At 44.3% G+C, this 20,276-nt stretch overlaps 1 protein-coding gene across 1 annotated transcript; it reads left to right on the forward strand.

Moving 5' to 3' along the window:
* The first annotated feature begins 6,276 nt into the window (after positions 1 to 6,276).
* LOC116491659 (protein NDNF-like) lies at positions 6,277 to 11,015 on the forward strand. The gene is made up of 3 exons (XM_032191803.1): positions 6,277 to 6,464; positions 8,371 to 8,504; positions 9,664 to 11,015. The coding sequence occupies exons 1-3, from the start codon at positions 6,277 to 6,279 to the stop codon at positions 11,013 to 11,015; spliced, it is 1,674 nt and encodes a 557-aa protein (XP_032047694.1).
* The last annotated feature ends 9,261 nt before the right edge of the window (positions 11,016 to 20,276 follow it).

Consider the following 20,276-nt stretch of genomic DNA (forward strand, 5'->3'; position numbering starts at 1 on the left):
AAAGGCAGCAGCATCTTATTCCCTGGCAAGGGACGGCTAAGCAAAAAACTTCATCTGCAATTTCCGAATTTACAGCAATCACCACTACCTAATCCTCTGGAGAACATCTTAACAGAGACATACCAAAGAGGGTATGAATCCAAAATACAGCAGGCACTGGCTTTTCATCCTACAAAGCCAATGTGCGATGCTGGGACAACCCCCTAGCTTCCGAACCAACCTATTCCTTTATTTCCTGCCGCAGGAAAATTCCAAGTCTGCTTTTCACTTCAGAGCAATTCCCTGTCTCTCCTGCTTATTAAAGCCACTGAATAGGAACAGACCAGAGCTTTTCTTATCAGATAGGCCTTTGAATGTTTGTGCATTGCCAGGGCTTAACAAAACCTGGAAGAAATATCAGCAGCTGCCCCACAACTGTACCCTCGGTGGAGCTCTTTAAGCTCCAGACTCTTGCTTAGGCTTGTCTTTCACAGTTTCAAAGGAAAGTGTGATTCTGGAGCCAAAGCTGCCTAAGAAGATATTTTTTGAGCAGTAATACTAACCATCATCATGTTAACTTCTCAAGGACCTATTAGCTCTGGTATCTGTCAAGCAGTGATTCCGACAATCCCTCCACTTGGCAGGGGATTTTTAGGGAAGTTTGCGCCCCCCTTCCATAGCCAGCAGGACAAGTTCGAAGCTAGAGTCTTCTGCCAAGAGGAATGGATTGTAACTTGCAGTGGTCAAAATGCAAAATGTATCGGGATGCTATAATCATGCCAACAGATCAGATGCAGAACATGTTCAAAAACAGCAGACAGCCACAGCTATTTCCACTCAGTGCTATGAACACAGGTTGTAAGCCCTGATTAGTTACAAAGATATTTTGCAGACAGATACGTAGCTGTAAGTTAAAGACTAATTTTGACTTAGTGGTTCATCGAATATATGTGTGTGTGCACATGTGTAAAAGACAGAAGGGGGGAACGTTACTTGCCTCGTAACTGAAAGATTAGATTTCTATTTCCCCATGCATTTTTAATGTGCTTACAGAGTATCACGGAGCAGTGCTCCCCGAGCAGGGCTGGGGGCACAGGGAAGTTGTCTGGGTGGGCAGCTACAGCCAGGCCCTGATGGAGCCGGGCTGTGGACGGGAACACCACTGTCACCACTCCACAGTGCACGGTACCGATGGTGGGGACTGGATCCTCATCAGAAATGCTCATGGTCAGTTTTTGCACCCACCTGCCAAGTAGGAAGGTGCTATCGGTTCCCAGAGGTGTGCTGGGCAGGCTGTCCCTCCTGCAGGCTCTGAGCATCACCCCGAGCATCCCTCAGCAGAGCATCCTGTGAAAGAGCCGCCGAACGCTGCGGGCAGGGCGTGCTGGGGGCAGCTGAGAGGGGCTGCAGGACACTCCTCTGGCTCGCGGATCCTTTACCAGAACACAGAAACCAGGACTGTGGTTGCTGGAAATACACACCTGAAGTGTCTTTGAGAGCTTCAGGCTAGCTCCCTGATGGTCTGACTTCTTGCTCTGGTTTCATCTGCGTTACCAATCTGTTAGCAGAGCTGCTACAGAGCAGACTGTAAGGCAAGCCTCTGATGTCAAGGGTGGCCACCACTTGCATGTGTGAGAGGTGTCAATGGCCAGCAGGGCTGGGACAAGAGCAAGATCTCTTGGACAGCACTCCTGAAGTCATTGATTCAGCTCTGAGGCACAGCAGGGCCTGCTCGTTATAGACTACTTTATTTTTATTTTTATTTTTAATTGAGAAGTCTGTCATATCAATTTTATGTCAAATCAAGGGTTTGATTTATCCCTGTTGTAACTCCACTGAGTTCAGTCAAGCTCTATGAGTCATGAATTTAGCTTTTACTTCCTCAGTAGAGAATATGTAGTTTTTCTTTGAGACCGGTTCAGTGAACCTCTAAATCTACCAATGTACATCCAGCAAAGCATGGAAGCACACGCACATGGGAAGTATGTGCAAAATCACGGAAGAAGGAATTGGACTACTTCTACAGTAAAACCACCTTGTCTTCCTCTTTCACCTGGCATCCCCGTTCACATTATGCAGCAGGAGACAGCGTGCTCCTTCAAGCATTTAGCTAAAACTACAGACAGTTTTCAGATGCCCACGACTTGCCCTGGAAGCTGAACTGTGCCCTGGGGAACGGCTTGTCTTGAGGGCAAGACAAGTGGGGAGGGTCTGTAGGGTGAGACAGCGAGCCCAGCCCTGCTCACTGCCACTCGGGAGTCCCTCCAAACCTCAGCATCAACATGCTGCAGTCTCTGCGCTTAGGGCTGATACCCTTCCTTTTGTGCCCACATTCTTTTGATGCTCTTCAGCCAACCTACACTTCCCTCTTCTGTGCCTGGTCCAGGAACTTACTGAATTTGCAGCACCTTTTTCTCATGCTTCTCCTCCATTAGCAGAATGGTTTGCTTCAGGCTGGGTGCCTATACACGTATTTTCACTAGTTCATACGGTTTCATTAGCTCCGAATGGACATGAGCTGGTATCTGTTACATGGACATCTTTTAGTCCTGCTTTTTCTAGCATTCCAGCAAACATCTTGCAAGATCCCTCACCAGCTCCGTGGTGCCAGATCCCCAATCACACAGTGTCTGTATCGAGGCTCCCACATGCTGTCCCTTTGGTAACAGCCCAGTTGCTCAGCAAATACTTTGTGCAACTAAATTTTAGGAAAGCACTGATAAACAACAGATTAATTTTTCCTATCATCTTCTGCAGTGAGAATAAGTGCACTGTAAATGTTTCTCTCCATTATATCTGTTGATGAGAAAAATGTATGTTTTCTTAGGGGTATGTTATGTAAAATCTGTGGAAACCTCCTCCTACTTCTCCCTCTCCTGCCCCTCTTCTTAGCAAGCTCCTAGTCTGGGGAAGGTTTAAATAATACAACTCCAAGTCCAGGGGGACAATGATAAAGGGTTACTGCAAGTCACTCTCTTCAAACACTGAATTTATTTTAAAATAAGCAAGAGGCCTGGCCTCCCTACCATTCTCTGCCCCTGAGCCCCGCAAAGTGCCTGCCCAGAAGCCGATGCAGCTTTCTGGGACTTGCCCTTCCCAGCAGACCTGAAGAAGCAGAGCAGACGTCCTCACAGAGATGAGCTCCCATCCTGCCATCTCAGGCCAAGAAGAAAGAAGCAGCAGACGTGTCCCGGCCGTACCCTGCTGTGGCTCAGCAGGAGCAGGCCTTCTCAGGACCACAGCTTTGCTGCAACTGCTTCACCGCCCCGATCGCAGAAGGAAGCACTTGCACTGGTTGCAGGCAGTTTCCCAAGCACCTTTTCCCTGCTTGCTCCTCCAGCCACAAAGCAGCCCAAGCGCTTTTGGAGTTTCTTCCCTACAAAGCCTCTGCCAGAAATCTCCACAGCTCCGTGCTGGAGATTCCCGACAGCCTTCAAAGGCTTGCTAATTCCTGCGTGCACAAGAAATGCAAAGCGTTCCCTGCCTCACAGCTCCTCTCCCTTCCATTTCGGGCGCCAGGCAGCACCTGTTGGGCCACCACCAGCAGAACCACAAGCACACTGGAGAAAGCCTGCCACTGCTGCAGCGCTGGGGGCAAGGAGCCTGCACGCTCCGTGGACTTGCTCCATCGAGCTGCTAATGCAAGACATTTCTGGGGGAGACCGGTGTGCCCCTGGCTGGCTGCTGGCGTGGGCTAACAAGGGTTAACCGCTCTCTGCCTGGCCCCCTCCTCCTCTGTGCGCTCCTGTCACAGACCTGCTCCCTGGCCAGCCAGGGCTGGGATTAGGCTGCGAGCCGGCTGGCGGACACCCTGTGCAGGAATCAAGCCCCGCTGTCCGCAGGCAGCACCCGCGGGCGCCGCGCAGCCCTCCCAAAAGAGCTCCGGACCTGAAAGAGCAGCAGGCAGGGGTGGGAAGACTTCAAAAACCTGCAAGTTCAAAATAACCTTTGAAAAGCCCCAACCTAACAAAATATCAACACTATTTTTTTTTCTTTTCCTGAAAGGCTGCAAGCATTTTAGTTACAATGACTGTTCAGGAGCCATATGGAAAAATCAGTTCTGTCCTGTTGAACTGGTTGCACAGTTGTGGTTTTCATCTGTCTACAGAGATCTGAAAAGTCTATGTTGTTTTATTGTATGCTTTTCCAGCAAAGCAAGCAAGTGGTCTGGGGATCATCTGGCCAGAAACACACAAGGTAAGCAGAGTGTTTTTTGTGTAATGTATTTCAGGAGGCTAGGAGTCCACTGTTTGTGTCACTGAGCGAAATCAGCCTTCAGGACGATGCTCTCTTTGGGATAAGCTGATTATAGGTTGGTCGGTCGCCTGGTTTATTTGTTTTCCTGGACAAGAAAAGCTGAGCTGCCCTGGTGTCAGTGTGGTTGGCGAGATCCTGTCATTCAAGCAGCAGACAGACTTTTTTTCTTTTTTAAATCCTCTCTGAAAGGCAAGAAACGTGGATTGCATCAAAGGTAAAGCAAAATATTTGGAGTTATATTTTTGATGTGTAAGCTATATTTTGACTACAAGAATAACAAAGTGGGAGAGAACTGACTCATATTCATAAGGAAAACTGATAAAAAAACATTTAAAAAGTGGTGTCCTCTCAACAATTCTTTTGACTTGTTTGGACTGTCGTTTAGTCTTACATTCAGCCAGGTGCTAGGAATATCACAGACCTCTTGAAAGAAGAAAGGAATATTCTAATTATTAGGATGTTAAATAGGACATTCAGATGATCTGGGAGTGATAATTTTAATAGTCTCAGTAATTCTGAAGATATACATTACTTTGGGAATCACTGATGAAAAGTCTTGTACATAGAAGTCCACAGCATATTCAGTACTACTTTCAAGAGTGCAGATCTTGAATGAATTTATAAAGGAACTGGCTCTTTTACAGACTCCTTTAGGTGAATCTCAATGATCAGCAGCTCTGCTGCATTGTAGACTGAGTGCTGAAGTCCAAAGCACCTTTTCAGACACCAAGAAGAAATGTCTGCTCTCAGAAACAAGTAAAAATTACAAAGTATTGAACCTTTGTCTTCTATGTCCTCTTCATCATTGACTGATAATTAGATTCAAGCAGGATCTTTACTCCTTCTTGCTGCTTGTAAGATACAAACTACTTTTCCCATAAAGGGATATTGCTCACAGAGCTCCCTCTGCTTTCCAAATCCCTGAGCTACAGCTGTCACCTGTTTTTAAAAAGTCTATTCCCTTCTCTTTAAAGCCTTTCCCACTTCTGCATTTTCCCCTTTCCAAAGCGGGATGTGGCAGAAAGAAAAGGTTGCAAGGACAATCAACAAGCTCACATAACCGTGTGCTGTCAAAATTTTGTCTGAACTGGAGCCTCCTGTGTAGTTCTGTACGATGTACAAAGAACAGTTCAAATAACAGGCATCTCCATAGGTGAGCTCTGGCAGTGTGTTTTTCTTTCATAGATTTGAAGCTGATAATAAAGCCTCTTGACAAAAGGGGGTGGGCATATATGATTTCTGAAACCCAGTAAGGGTGAATACTACAGAGCTGTTATAGTAGCAGTGAGTAGCAAATGCTGCGACGGTCTGGCAGTGATGCAGGTGTGAAAGATGTGCAATTCACAATCTCGGAAGGATTTATGCAGCTACCCGAACAGCAAGATTCCCTTCCAAAGTAGGTGCACACAAATTAAATTAATTTAGAATCAACGTAGGGCTACTTATCCAGCATGTGCCACTTCTCATCAAGCAAGATCTCATCCAACTCTAAATAACTTTTGATCTTCCTTACATATACCTATAGTCATGAGAGACGTACAGTCTGTTATGAAAAAAATTCAATGGCCTCTGAGAGAAAGTACGTTTGGGATAGTAACTGCTTTGAGTTTCAAAATAAGTTCCATTACAAATAACCCAGCTTTGAATTTAGTAAATGAATTTTATAAACTAGGAAAAATTTTAGTGTAATTCTCCATTCATTCCATCAGCAATGAAGGTTGTTGTTTTGTTTTTTACATGATATTGAATTTGTGCCACAGTGACTATGTAAGTACATGTATATATATATATATATATATGTATGTATGTAATCCTATAATTAAAGACTTCTGCCAATAAATCTTCACAATAAGGTCTGAAAAAAATATTTCTCAATGAATTCGAAGCAATACAGCAAAGTGGAGACTGGTTGTTTGAATGCCTGGCTTGCTGTGATTATGATCAATATCACTAAGGGAACAACAAGAGAAGGTCACTGATTTTCTCCCTCAAGACAAGAGTTTACATTCACTTTTGTCATTTCACTTTGCAGTACTGAAGATGTCTTGGTGCTGGTTTTATCTGCCTCTCCATCTTCTCACGGCTGCTTGCTTGTGTCATTCCATTAAAGCACCCACCAGCAGTTTGCAACAGAGCTTCAAGAGCAACCTCTTCAACTTCTACCACTCTCTGATTCTTGCCGATGGTAAGGAAACCACAGTTCACCTGCTGAAGGATATCCCTAAAAGGTAAGAGCAAGTCAGTCACGCCTGTTCTCAGGTACTTCCCTACGACACCAGTAGCTGCACACTACCAGCACAAGCAAAGAGCCTGCAGAGCTCCATCAGCATCCACTGGATTTCCTGAGACACACCATGCTGTTTCTGCCCAGCTCAGTGTCCCCCAATGTTTGTTGTTATTTTGCCCAATCTGGAGACCCCCCAAGACAAAGCTCAGGTTCACATGTGCACTGCAGGCAGCTTTCTGTGATGGTACAGAACTGGGGGGCTCCAACAGCAAACAGCTGTCGCATAAACAACCTGGCTTCAGAGCCGCAGACACAGCCTTCCTACATTGGCTGTAAGACAATTTTACCAAAGTAGCTACCCCAAAAATCAGTAGAACGTGTGTACAGACTTCTCTTATCAGAATGACTTCCGTCAGCATCCTGCATGCTAGAAATGTTTTAGTTGAATGGAGCTATTGCTTGCTAAGATCAAATATGCTTTGTGTGTGGAAATTCCGGATTCCTCACTTCCTCCAAATAGCTGCAAAGTTTGGTGCCCTATCTAAATATTAGAACTGGCACTGCATATTAGGCAGGAAAGGCTAACTGATCTGCCTGTTTAAGAAGAGAGGCACTTCAAGTGGTTTATCCACCAGAATCCTTTGAACAGTGACCCGCAAGTACAGCTTCTGATGTCCATCTGAGCAGAGCAGTCACGGAGCAGAGGGTGAGCCAGATGGTTTGGTCTTGACGTGCACTGCACAGACTGGCACATGGCACATTACATAATGCCATGATGCTCACAAGATCACAACTAGAAGCTCTCCTTTTTGAAGGGAAATCGGTGTTTAAATCTAAGAACAGTGAATTATATTGTGCTATTGTGACATAACATTAAGGTTTCTACTAGGAATCAAAAAAAAAAAAAAAAAACCCACAAGAAAAAAGTCAGGGTAGCATGATCAAGTAAGAACCTTATAAGACCCGAAGCCATCCAAGAAGGAAATCAGATGACCAAACTTGGCTTAAAAGACTTGGGAATGTGGAGCTGTTTCCAGTGAAAGTTAACTCCGGACCAGTAGCCACATCCTGAAAGCAAGCCAGACCTTTAGGCTGACATAATCCATCCATAATGAGTAGACTTGTCTCGCCAGCAAGCAAACAGAATTACAATTGCCTGCATTTAACTGCAGAGTGAGTGACCCAAGTCCAAATATTTCTGTGGCTGTACACTGTCAACATTTACGGAAACAACAGAAAAAAAGACCAAAGGAGTGAGACAGGAGGCTTGGCTTTACTGTAAATAAGCAGGAATAAAGAATTTACTGGGGAGACTGATGTCCCTTTGTAGTATTAACACACAGCAGCCTCTGTCACAAAAGGAAGTTAAAACAGAACTGTCTGAACCTGCCAGTGATACCTGATAATCTCCAGGACTGGCTACAGCTGCTCTATCTTCATCTTACACAGATGAAGTCCTAGATATTCAAGCAGATACAAACAAACTCGGAGCTTTCACAGAACTCCAGTCAGGGAATTTGTGAGGAAAGAATACCAAATTGCCCCAGAGTTAGCCAACGAGTGGTTATCTATAAGGCAGATTACCACATTCATCATCCAAAATATCCCAGTAAGTATTGAGATATGCTGTTCACCTGAAGCATACTAAAATTCAGTGGGGAAAAAAGTACTGCCTCTGGTAAGTGGACACAACTTCCAGCAACCATTTGTGAATTAGAAAAAGCACAGCGTATGTTCTTCCCACAGCTCAGACATCCTGCAAGTGAGATGCATCCTGTTGTTGATGCGCCTCAAAAGGGAGCAGTCATCTCTACCCACCGTGGAGTGACCACATCAGAAGGGACAACTTTTAGTGGTAAACTTGCATTTCTTGCAGCTCACGCTCTATTTCTAATCCACATTTACAGGTACTACTTCGTTCTGGAGGAAGGCAGAGCCCTGGCACCTTTCTCAATAACAGTGACCCCCTGTGATGTTCCCATCGAATGGAGCATACTTGTGCACAAGGCTTCAGCAAGCCTCCTTGGAAAAGTAGCACAAGGTAAGACCTTCAGCCTGCCTGAGCAGAGACAGAAGGCCTAAGTTACTCAGAAGGGGTGTTGTTACAGAAAGTTTGCCACAAGCTTAAACATCTCTGAATTCTACCATGGAGAGGACACCCATGTCTCCGTAGGCGGTATTTGCAGTCCATGGAATTCTGCCATCAATTCAAGAAAATGAGAGGTTACATCTATATACATCAAAAACTCAGGGTAATATTTGGGAACAACACTGGGTAGTTCTGGTACCACAAGCATGGATCAGCTTCATGAACTCTTTGTTCTTTCCCCATCTTCCCTCTGTAATCTTGCCTTCTGTGACCAAGCTAAGCTGATAGCGGTAACATTAGCACATTGCAGAACACACTGCTTGTAGCCCTGCATCTCCATGCAGTTTTAAAACCACCTTCTTCCTAAGGAAATCTTGCTACACAGCACTATCGAGGCAGGCTTGCCAGTCAGCCCAGCCAGAGGGAGGAACTGTCTCAGATGTTTCTCTGTGGCTTAGGCTACCTAAACCAGTCATCATCTGGTTTATCTCCCAGTGTCGTGCAGAAGATTTAGCCATTTGATTTTCTAGGAATATTTACCATGGCCGCGGGCATTATCCTGACTTCAGCCTAAGAGGAAAATCCATTTTTTTTCCATGATTTCTGGAATGATTTCTTTTTTTTTTAATTTAAAAAAACTATGATCTGAAAGCTGCCACTAACAAGTTCTTTCCTGTCAGACAGATAAACCCAACTGAGGAGTTCAAATACTGTTCTTTTAGAAGTGATGTTTTTCCTCCTCATAGGAGACAGAGGCACAAAACTAAAATAAACTACTTTCAAAGTAGTTTAGTCTCCTTAAAGAAAAATACCTAAATAAAAAAATAGTGGAAGAAGAAAATTGTAGGTGCATCAGGCACATTAAAGTTCAAGCTTGTGCAAGCTGGGGTTTTATAATTAGTCTTTTTGAAAACAGTTCCACAACTGCAGTTAAAATAAAAAAGTCACTCAAATTTTCTTTTAATAAATGGCCAGTAGCAAAAAGCATCTTTAGCTATAATTATTTTCAGGAAGGTAGGAAGTAGGATGTTCCCTGACACAAACAAGGAAACCTAAGCAATGTGCTTTGACATCTATGAAAGCAAGCTACAGGTCTGCTTTTTGCTTGCAGGTGACCACGATACAGAAGATGTCTCAAACGCCCAGAAGGCTACAAGCTTTGTGTCGACCATTTTCAACTACAAGGGAAATTCTGTAGAGACGTACATGGGCATGTCTTCTCATTCTGCCCTCTACATGCTGGAGTTCTTATCCACCGAGCGTGACACACACATCACCGTGTACTTAACAACTGACACAACGTCTGGGCACCTCTACCCAGAGCTGCCGCTGGATCCACGCTTAGATGTGGTTGGCATTGGCCATACAACAGTGACTCTGACCTGGAAACACAGTCCCTCTGTCTTGCAACATCGAGAAAACATACAGTACTGTCTCCTAGTTAATGAAAAGCATAATTATAAGAGCTTGTGTGCTGCTGAGACAGCAATCAGATCTTCTGGAATGAAACTGCCAGCTACGTTAGCTTTGTCTCTGTCTCCATACCTTCTTGAGCCACAGCAGGTGATGATATTGTCCAACAGTGAGATGAGCATCATCAACAGAGCGAGCAGTGGGGAAGTCAGGCAGATATGCATGGGTACCAAGAACACGTACACTGTGCCCAATCTCAGTCCCAGCACTCAGTATTATTTTGACGTTTTTGTTGTCAACCTCCTCACAAACGCCAGCGCTGCTTACACTGGGACATTTGCAAGAACTCTAGAAGAACCTGAACCTAAGGTGATGGAGCTGAAAGATGGGAAGGTGGTTCAGGTTGTCCTGGATGGAAAAAAGCAGAAATTCCACACTCTGCAGTACCAAGCGGGGCACAAGAAAGTACAATTTACCTTTCAGTTGTGTCGTGGTCAGGTACGGGTTCACATAACAAAGAATGGTAAAACAGTGGCATCAGAAAACATTTTGGGACTGAGGTATTTGTCACTGAAGGGAAAGCTGCTGGACACATACCTGGTGCAGCTGAGGTCCACAGAGGAATCCAACTCTTCTGTGAAAGTACAGGTCTCCTCTCAATTCAATAAGCCCTTATTCCCACTTCTTCCAGAAAGCTTAAAGATCAAGTCTTTCAGCAAACTGAGGACCTGCAATTCCGTCACCGTTGCCTGGCTAGGAACACAGGAGCAGAGCAAGTACTGCGTGTACAAGAAACGGATCGAAGAAGATCAAGTGTGGACGGAACTGCGGAGCACAGACAGGTGCTCTGGGCCTGAATCTCGGCACAAGTCAGAGAAAGTGCTGTGCAAGTATTTCTATGATGTCAATCTCCAGCGAGCTGTCACCACTGAGACCATCAAAGGGCTGGATGCCGGGACACTTTACTTGTTTGATGTTTATCTCATCGGGCCATCTGGCATCCCTGTCAGATATCACAGCAAAGTTGTGAAGACCAGGAAAAAGTGCTGAAGGTTCTTCACAAAATGTTTTGGAATGAATGACAACTTATCAAAACCTATGCCAATCCATGCCATAGCCCGTACAGTTTAATATATGTTGACAAAAAAAGTCTAAAGCTGTGAGATTCTGCAGAGGAATGATCTTAGGTTAGACCATTATGCTTACTTGTGCATCTTCTCCTGCCTAAGTTTTTCTCAGCTGTCTCCTCCACATAACAAAAACAAACTTGAAATAAATCCATGTACATGGAAATAAAGTACCCACAATGGCACCCATGAGAAATAGATCAGTTACCTAAAATACTTCTGAAATCCAATACAAAAATGATGGGAAATGCCTCTCAAGGAGCACACATCATTATTGTTGAATTCCCACAGTTTTCCACACCATGTAACTCCATCACTTAATGAAGAACTGCGAGACCCAACAAGCAAAACTGTTTTTGAGAAATCCAACTTCCCTGCTGCTTGAACAGTTTGCAGGGATGGAGACAAAAAGAAAAAAAGCCGCAGAACTAGTGTCAAGCTGCGACAGCTCAAGTAGTGCAGGCTGAAATACTTTCCCTACTGCCTGCACGTTTGCTTGGTTTTCACTTCCAGAGAGAAACTGTGCTTGGGGACATATCTTGGGCCTGGAACTGCTTCTGCATCCAGTTTTACTGGGGAGTATACAAATACAGTGCTCTGTTGCTACCCATTGAGGAAAGGAATAAGTAAGGAATCCTACCACCTCCTTCCCAATAAGGAAAGGTGGTTTTTTTTTTCTCTCCAATCTACAGTTTCTGATATCAAGCCCATGTCTATTCCTGTGTTACTCCTGAGTTTGATATACTTGCTCTTTACATTCCCAATCCAGCCTATATCAATGAATGTGTTGCTTTAGCAAAAAAGTCAATGTGGTTTTCCTTTTAGATATCGAGGGAGAAATATTTGTAGTAAAAAGACTGACAAACTTTCTGTTGTCTTTGTTTCCTTGAATTCCTTCCTTAGATGACATGTGAAAGTACAAAAAAAAAAATCTTGAAGAAATGAAGCCTTGATAAAAAGCTTATCCTAAATTTCAATTATCAGCAGAAAATATTTTGCACATAGGTCTGGAATTTACATCTATAGAAATATGTCACTGACCCAGTGGTTGCCAGAGAAGTCTTGCCTGCTGCAACCCTTTTCTTTGCAATTACATTAAGCAAAGTTATAAATAATTCCATTATTGTACATTTCAGAAGTTCACTTGCAATTTGTGATCTTCAAGGTTGTAGTTTACCCTGAATAACTACCTGCAAGCATGCTTGGAGGCACTTGGTAAGAACTGCTCTGTGCGTTCACATAGGATTATGCATTATTATGCATTTCCTGCTCCAAAAACTCCGTAACATCGTGCTAAAGGGGCAGGTGGCCCAAGCCCTGCACAGCACATCCTGTACCTTAGCAGTCTCATTCCCAGGAGAAGGGTTCTGGCCTTCCCACGGGATCAGCTGCAGTATCTGGGCTTTGGCTAGGCTTTAAATTCCTGCAGGCACTACTGTAGATAGAGCAGTGCCATGGCAGGAGCCATGTGCTGTGACCCCCTCCCTACACTCCGCCGGCCTTTTGGCTGATTCCGGGGGCTGGCAGCTGCATCGCCTTTTTCCAAGGCGAGCCTTCTCTTCATTTTGCTCCAGCCAAAAGGAGCCTGAGCTCAAAGAGCAACAGAGGTCACCTCCACTTGGAAATCTTCGTGTTTGCTTCTGCCTTCCTCAGCCATTTATATTCTGGATGAACTTCACTTAGATGCCCTACAAACCATTAATAGCCAGAATAACAGAGGAATAGGAAGTATTTGGCACATAGAACACAATTATTTCTCTGCCCCTAGCCTGTGAGAGCATTAACCCTTACTTTTGTCCTGTACACAGAAGTGTCACAAACATGTCTCTGAAAGACAACCGATGAGTTGGCACCCTGCCTCTGCTGAGGAATATCCTCCTTAACAGAACTGGCTTGAGACTCCTCAGCAAAGCTTGGGTTTAGGGCTGCAGCCAAGAAGTCTGAGGAAGGGATCTTCATGGGAGCACCAACTGCTGCTGCTAGGGGTGCTCACAGAGGAGCTGCCAGCCCCACATCCATAAGCAAAGGCCCCAGCACACAGGAGGCAGCGCTGGGCTGCAGAGAAGAGCATGCTGTGCTGTCAAAACCCCTTGCCTCTGTTACAAGCAGAGCAGGCAACCTGCCCTCAAGGTAACAGCCCACATAGCCCAAACGTGCAGCCAGGCACGGCCTGTAACAGAGCCCAGGAGCAGCAGCAAATGTTCCTCCCCATTGATCCTTCCACAGCGATTCTCCTGGATGCACCAGGCTGCATTATTACAGAACTGCTCCCATTTCTAAGTCACCGCTGCACATGGCGAGCAGCAGTTGGGACCACCAAAACCAGACAGGACAAGTAATAACAGAAGACAGGCTTCATATCCACATCTCCTTCCCCTGGGGGCTCAAGCCTCACAAATCATTATTTGCCTGCTGGATAAGAGGAAGAGTCTGAAACAGTGCAATGATGAAGCATGGACTCTAAGTTTGCCATTGTGTACACACCTGTAAGCCGCAACCCTGCACAGCAAGGGGCTCTCCAGCATTTCCCAGTATTTCGTACGGCTGCTAGAGACCTTGAAACAACTTAAAACTGTAATAATAGCTCATCTCAGCCATGCTTTGAAGTAGACTGCTACTTAAAGCCAGTTTCAAGGACTGATGGTATTTATGATTTTCACACTAACTGACATTAAGAATTTTACCCTTCCTCTTTCCCTTGTATTTAACAGCCCATGTATTCAACCCTTGTTACTTCAAGCTTCTTAACAAATGTACATACCCTTCGAAGTAGATCCAGTGGTCTCTTAAAAATTGTTCCCTTTCTGCTTACAAATACATCCAGGGATGCAGCCCCAGCTTTGAGCAAAGGAAGTATTTTCTTCATATCCTTGCATGGCTGTCTTTCCCCAACTAATGTCTTCTCAACCTGAATACTTGTTTCTAGCTTAAAGAACAAGCTAAAAATAGCCTTGCTATTTTGGCCCCAGGTGCTGGACTGAAATCCAGCTCACTAATTGCTTTCAAAGACACAGAGCTTGTGTCCATGTACATGTATGCGTATCGCCCCCATTTTGGGCTTCATTACTATTAGCTTTTGGAGGGGGGGCAGGATAACAGGGGTAGAAGTGTTTATGAACCTTCGACACTGTGAAGCATCCTGGCCAAATGTGGCTTTGCACAAGGCTTAGAAATCTAGGAGCCAAGTAACATTAATACTGACAGCAAGTCCTAACCAGCGACCCCAAAACGCCAAAGGCTTTCAAGAGCTGTTGGAGCAACTGAAGCTCTCTGGCATTTAGAAAAAATGGATAACGCAGTAGCTGAAGATTCCTTCAGCAAACACACAAAAAACATTGTTTAAAAAAAAAAAAAAAGCTAAATTTACTAAAAGATGCAAACACTACGCCACTCTTGCATTGCACGGTTCTGCAAGGAGCCATGAAATGCAGCTCGAGGAGGAGCCCGGAGGATGCTGTGCCATCCGCTGCTGGGGTGTGCTGCTGTCCCCTGGCAGCTGATGCTGCCAGATGGGTGGGCATCCTGGCTGTGGCCAGGGCTGCGAGCACAAGAGGGCAGGGTTAGGCAGTAAACAAGAGGCAGGAATTTGATAAGGCTCATTGGGAGCAAATATTTTCTCAAATTTAATAAGCCAAGCATCTTGCTAACAAGATTAAGGCAGAAGAGAGAAGAAAACACAAGGACCTGCTAACTCTTTTTAGTCTGTGTTCCCAGATTTTTTTTAATGTTTAAAGCTGAAGGGCACAAAAAAGTGATCACCGAGGAACAAAGAAAGCATAGCCATTTGCTGGAAGGATTATCACCAGCGTGCCCAGCGCTCCTGAGAGTTTAAAGACCGCTTTCACTGAAGGAGGAGCCAAGGCTCCTATGACAGAGATTGTCGCAGAAGAGCACCAAGGACAGTCACATTTGATATGTTTAAAGTGGTGAGTTACAGTTCAGGTATAACCTGCCCAGCATGTGATCCCTGGCATCCCCGACTTCTCCTTTAGTGCTTCTGCCCTTTCTCACCAACACCACTCTTAGCAGGGCCTTACCTCCCACCCAAGCTGGCTGTCATACCAACTCTCTGGGACGCCATGGGAGACGTTCACCACAGACCCCAGTTTGTCAGGCGTTTGTTCTTCAGGGATTTTGCTCACTGGTTAGCTGTCCCCAGGAGATCCTTAGAGGATGTGCTTCCAGGGACTAAGGATGCCGAGTCTCTGGTTAAAGAGCCATCCCTAGAAAACCACATGCTGCTCCTCTGCTGCTCTTGCTCTTTCTCTGCAAAGCTGTTCTCCTACCTCACACTTCTGAAAATACCCGAACAAGGCTCACCTGCCCTGAGATGAGAGCCGATTAGACACAGGAAGCAAGCGCCAGAAAGCCTTGTGTCTTTCTGCAGGTACTGGCACAGTAGCGACACAGGCAGGGTTCAGAGGAAGACTCGGGAGTTGGAAAAGTCTTTCAGACTCAGGTAGTAATCTGCTCTGAAAGCAGAACCTGGCAGGAAAGGAGACCTTCCAAGGCAAGGGTCAGGACAGAAAAGCATGAAGCATCTAAAGGTAATGAGGTGAAGGTGGAGTTTGTTAGACACTTCTAAGAAAAGGAAGGGTCCTGCTGCAACTACATTTCACATCCTGCTCCCATTTGTTGAGCTTCTCTACTGATTCATTTCTGTCCCTGCGGTTCAGTGCCAGCATACAAACCCACTAAGCAGCCTCTAGTAGTCCTGTAGCTCGTGACTCATACAAGGAGGAGAGCTCAGCGTGCAGCCTGCACTAGGACTGTGACTAAGGAAGTACTCAGCCTCCTTCAGAGGCTTCTGCAAACAGCCACACAGCACACTTCAGGCAGAGTGCTGGAAGTCAAGGATTTCCCATCTAACAGAGGAGTTTAATACAATAAAAACACAAAGCCACCACAAACTCAGGACACAACCCACCTCTTCTGTTTGCAGTGTTCTCAGGAAGGTGAGGCTGTAGCAAAACCACATTTTCCATTCTGCTCCCCAGCTCCGCTTCTCCATCCATTGCTAAGCTCCTAGGTTAATTAACAGGTTGGAGGTCAGCCATCTGAGTAGGTCCCAGTTACATGGTTGTATACAAGCAGCTTTTCTGCCATGCCCCCAGGGAGGGTTTTGTAGGCATACCACAGAGGCAAGCACAACCAGCAGCTTGACTGGCTTCCTAGGCCTCACCACCAAAGTCAGAAGGATTCGTGGCTCAACACTGGTGGCACCTGCTTAGAAAATGATTTCAGGTGAACATTTCTGCAGGCAAATAACTGGCATAGTGAAATACTAAGTGCATCTGTAAGATGGATAGGTGGGGTCTGTAAGGCCTTCTCCTTAACCTACCTTCAGAAAACCCATGCTCTAAAAAACCTGCTATGACATTGGACAGTGGTATCTACAAGTGTCACATCATCCCTGAACAATAGGTGTTCCAGGCAGTACTAAGGAGGGGAGAGAAAGCTTTCCACACTCACCTAGGCACACCAGGCTCCTCGACAAAGCCATACTTTCAACACTCATTGAGCTTGCCTTGGAAGAAGTTAGCCATAAGTAGAAGGTGCAAAAAATTGGCATAAAAACAACTCAGAAGACATTTCTGACAGGAGATCAGGTGTAGTGGTCAGAGCTGAGCTTTCCATAACCTCAAACAACTGAAGCTACCAACAGACAGCACTGCTGGTTCACACTGTCTGCAACAGGTTTGCACTATGGGGATAAAATAACTACTGCAGGATGAGCAGAACCATTTGTGTTCACTGCAGTGGTGCCACCATTTATCTCCTGAGGCGTCAGCCTCTCAACTCCTATAATGAACAACTCCTTCCTTCACCTTTTCTCATTCTTAATACACAGAATGCAGGTGTACGTATGAGCTACAATACCCAGCTGGAAAACAAATGTTTTTTTATAGTATCTTGGGTAGATCGACATCATTATCTGGGACCAGCTTCAAGCTTTTTAAACATGAGTTGACAGTGGAATGTCAGCCGCAGATTTATTAAGGATCACGAAAGCAGGAACAAAATTCATTTACAACGACAAGCAGGAAGGCTCAAGATGTTGCCTGTATACAGAGCAAGTTTTAACTTGGAGGATTATTTAGCCTTTTTTTTTTTTTTTTTTTCAGATAGGCGGACCCCAGCTGAAGGGGAAGCCAATATTAAGGACTGACTGTGAGCAGTGCCTTTGAGGACAACAGCAATCCACAATTACCCTGAGAGAATGGCTCCTGTATCTGCAGTTCAGAGAAGGAAATAATTTCATTATTGGATTGACCTAAAAAATAATCAAAGATCTGTGTTCAGGCAGTTAGTTTCATAACTGGGCCAAAACCTCTGGTTTTGTAATGTGGCACAATCCTTTGAAAGCCAGATTTCCAAAAGCACAGTGCCAGTTTCTCAGCTGAGACTGAGAACCCACAAATTGGCCAGACCATCAGAAGTGCTTTGCACATATCTCCTATTGGGACAAAATCTTTTAAAATCTGTCCATAAGTCAATGAAACCACACTGGTTACATCTGCAAACAATCTGACCTGCGTTTTCCCTAGTCATGATTATGCAAAGGGAAAAGATGCCAGTTTTTAGCAACTGCTTAATCCCTGTTATCCATACGTACTGACCCTCAATCTAGAATACCTGTGAGCACACAGTGGGATTTTGTTTGTCCCAAAATGGAATTGCAAGCCACAGAGGAAAAAGAAGTCACTTACAACCCCCAAATGCAACTATTACACAGAAAAAAAAAAAAAAAAGACTTTCACCTTGTCCACAATTAAACTTCTCTAGAAGTAATATCACAACTCCTATTTGTGCAAATAGCCTGTTTGCAAGGGTAGGCTATTCTTGAAGGAAGGACTCGAAGATAGAATCGGAAGATGATTCGTAACATAAAAAAAATCTGTAAATCTATTGTTCAAACCCAGACAGAGCGGAAGTCAGCAGCTCACGTTGCAGTGGGTGCAGTTACTTCTAACTACAGTAACTGACAATTGGATTATTTTAATAGCCTTCTGAGACTCAAATTGGCAGCAAACCTAATATTTCAGCTATTTGGATAAAACTGTTCTTACCTCTAGGGTATTGTTGTTTATTTGCCTCAACTCTATTAATTCCATCTTAACCAGGTATTCAGAAAATGTGTGATAGCAGAATTGATCAGTCGAAACATACTGAACATTCTTTTCCAGACGATTGAGAAATAATTCACTTAAGTAGTTCTCTTGCAACATCTTTTGGCTACGCTGTCCCTCCCACTAGCTTCTTACAAGGACAGAGAATCGCATCTTTTTGTCCCATCACAGTTTTTCTCTGCAGACTTTAGCAAAATATTCACATACACTTAGTTCATTTAGAGCAGGTGACATTGTTTTCCCCAATTCTCCATCCCATCCCTCTCTGAGAACAGCATGTGTAAACTGTCACTCCAAGGCACAACGACATCTTACAGTAAAGCTGTAAGCATGCTCACATCCAACTGCGAAAGCATATTTAAATGTAAGCAAGTGGAATAAATACATGGGAAGACCAAACCCTAAGAGCATGAGAGAATGGAAACAAATTACCTACAGCCTACACGCAGGAATGACCAGATCCACCTCTCCTAAGGGTTACTTGGGGTAAGTCAAGGAACCTGCTTCCAGGCTGCCAGGCATCTGTGGGAACCTGACCTCCTCCAAGTGATTCCCAAGACCCTGTAGAGGTTCTGGATCTGTTTTGCCTTGCAGCCTCCTCTGCCTCATGCCTTCCCCCACTGCTGCAGAAGCACGAGGTTCCCTCCACACATCCTTCAGCATACTGCCTGCCCAGCAGAGCATGTTCACTGGGCACTTACCGATTCTGCAGATAGCACAACTGCTCTGAAGCATACAGAGGTTCTGCAGATGGTGCAAGGTGAGTGGCACTGCTGCCATACATCCAGACTATACCTCCCACGTTCAGAGGGACATCTTCCAGCTTCCTGGAAATCAGCATGGACCAACAAATTGCAGAGTTGTGGCAATACAGAAAAAACAGCCACAAACCTAGGATCTCTATCTGAATTTTCTGCTCCCCATACTGTAATACTGAACTGCAATATTGAGTTTGTTTGGCCTTGTACAAAATTATGGGTTTGCAGAATGCAGCTTTGATTTAAGGTCTGGTTGTTTTGGATCAGGCTGGTATCCAAACCCTTTAAGAATCAGTTCAGTTAGAAGTTAAGGAAGGAGTAAAGGATTTACTGTACTGTTTCATTTAACAATGAAATGTTTCAACTGGAAGCAATTTGTCTCAGTAACCATCTTTTTACTATACATATATTCAGGTCACAGCACTGATCCTTGCAGACCTCAGTGAAATAATAAATGTGGCGGGTTACCATTGTTTACTCTCAGCATAAAGTAACTGTACAATTTTACCATTAGATGGCACCAGAGAATATTTTAACATTTACACAAAGGACCACTGAAACTGAAGCCTGGAATAGTCTTAAAGCAGATGTAGCCACTAAAATTAAAAAAAATACTCATCTTTGCAATGCATATGAGCACTTTAATTACTTGACTATAAGCGATAGCTTTACACAGCTCATCAGAATGCAAGTTACAGCTAAATCCATGACTTCTTTATTAGCAAGTTTTTTTTTTCCTTTACTCTTACATATGAGAAGTATTTGATGTGAAACTGCCATACAGTTTGGTTTAAATGAGATGAACTGCTTTGTAGTGTTTTATTTGTCTTGGGGAAAAAAACACATCTCTGCCCAGACAATTCCAAGCACAGGCTATCAAAAAAAAAAAATAAAAAAATGGCACTTTCAAGAGTCCCTCTGCATACCTGGTTCAGTTCCAGCTAGGTCTATGAATAATTTACCAGTTAATGAGCTCGTTCTGTTTATGAAATAATACTCTTAAGAATAGTAAGGCAGGACATAAGCAGTAGCCATATGTTTCTTCTCGAATTCCAGCTAGACAAATGACCTGAAAATTGCTGTTGCAAGAACTTCTAAAACATATGGCTAAGTACAGGGAATTTGTTAGCTTCTTGTGTCAGATCCAAAAGTTTCCAATTATCAACAAAAGATGGCATACCAACCCAATTACTCCTGATATATTCCAGTCAAGACAGATTCCAAGTAACCATAGCTGTGTGGGTGTATGTGGTTTGAAATAACAGGAATCACTGAAAATTTAGTGTAAATAAAAAA

This window comes from Aythya fuligula, chromosome 7 (assembly GCF_009819795.1).
Source record: "Aythya fuligula isolate bAytFul2 chromosome 7, bAytFul2.pri, whole genome shotgun sequence".
Classification (NCBI taxonomy): Eukaryota; Metazoa; Chordata; class Aves; order Anseriformes; family Anatidae; genus Aythya; species Aythya fuligula.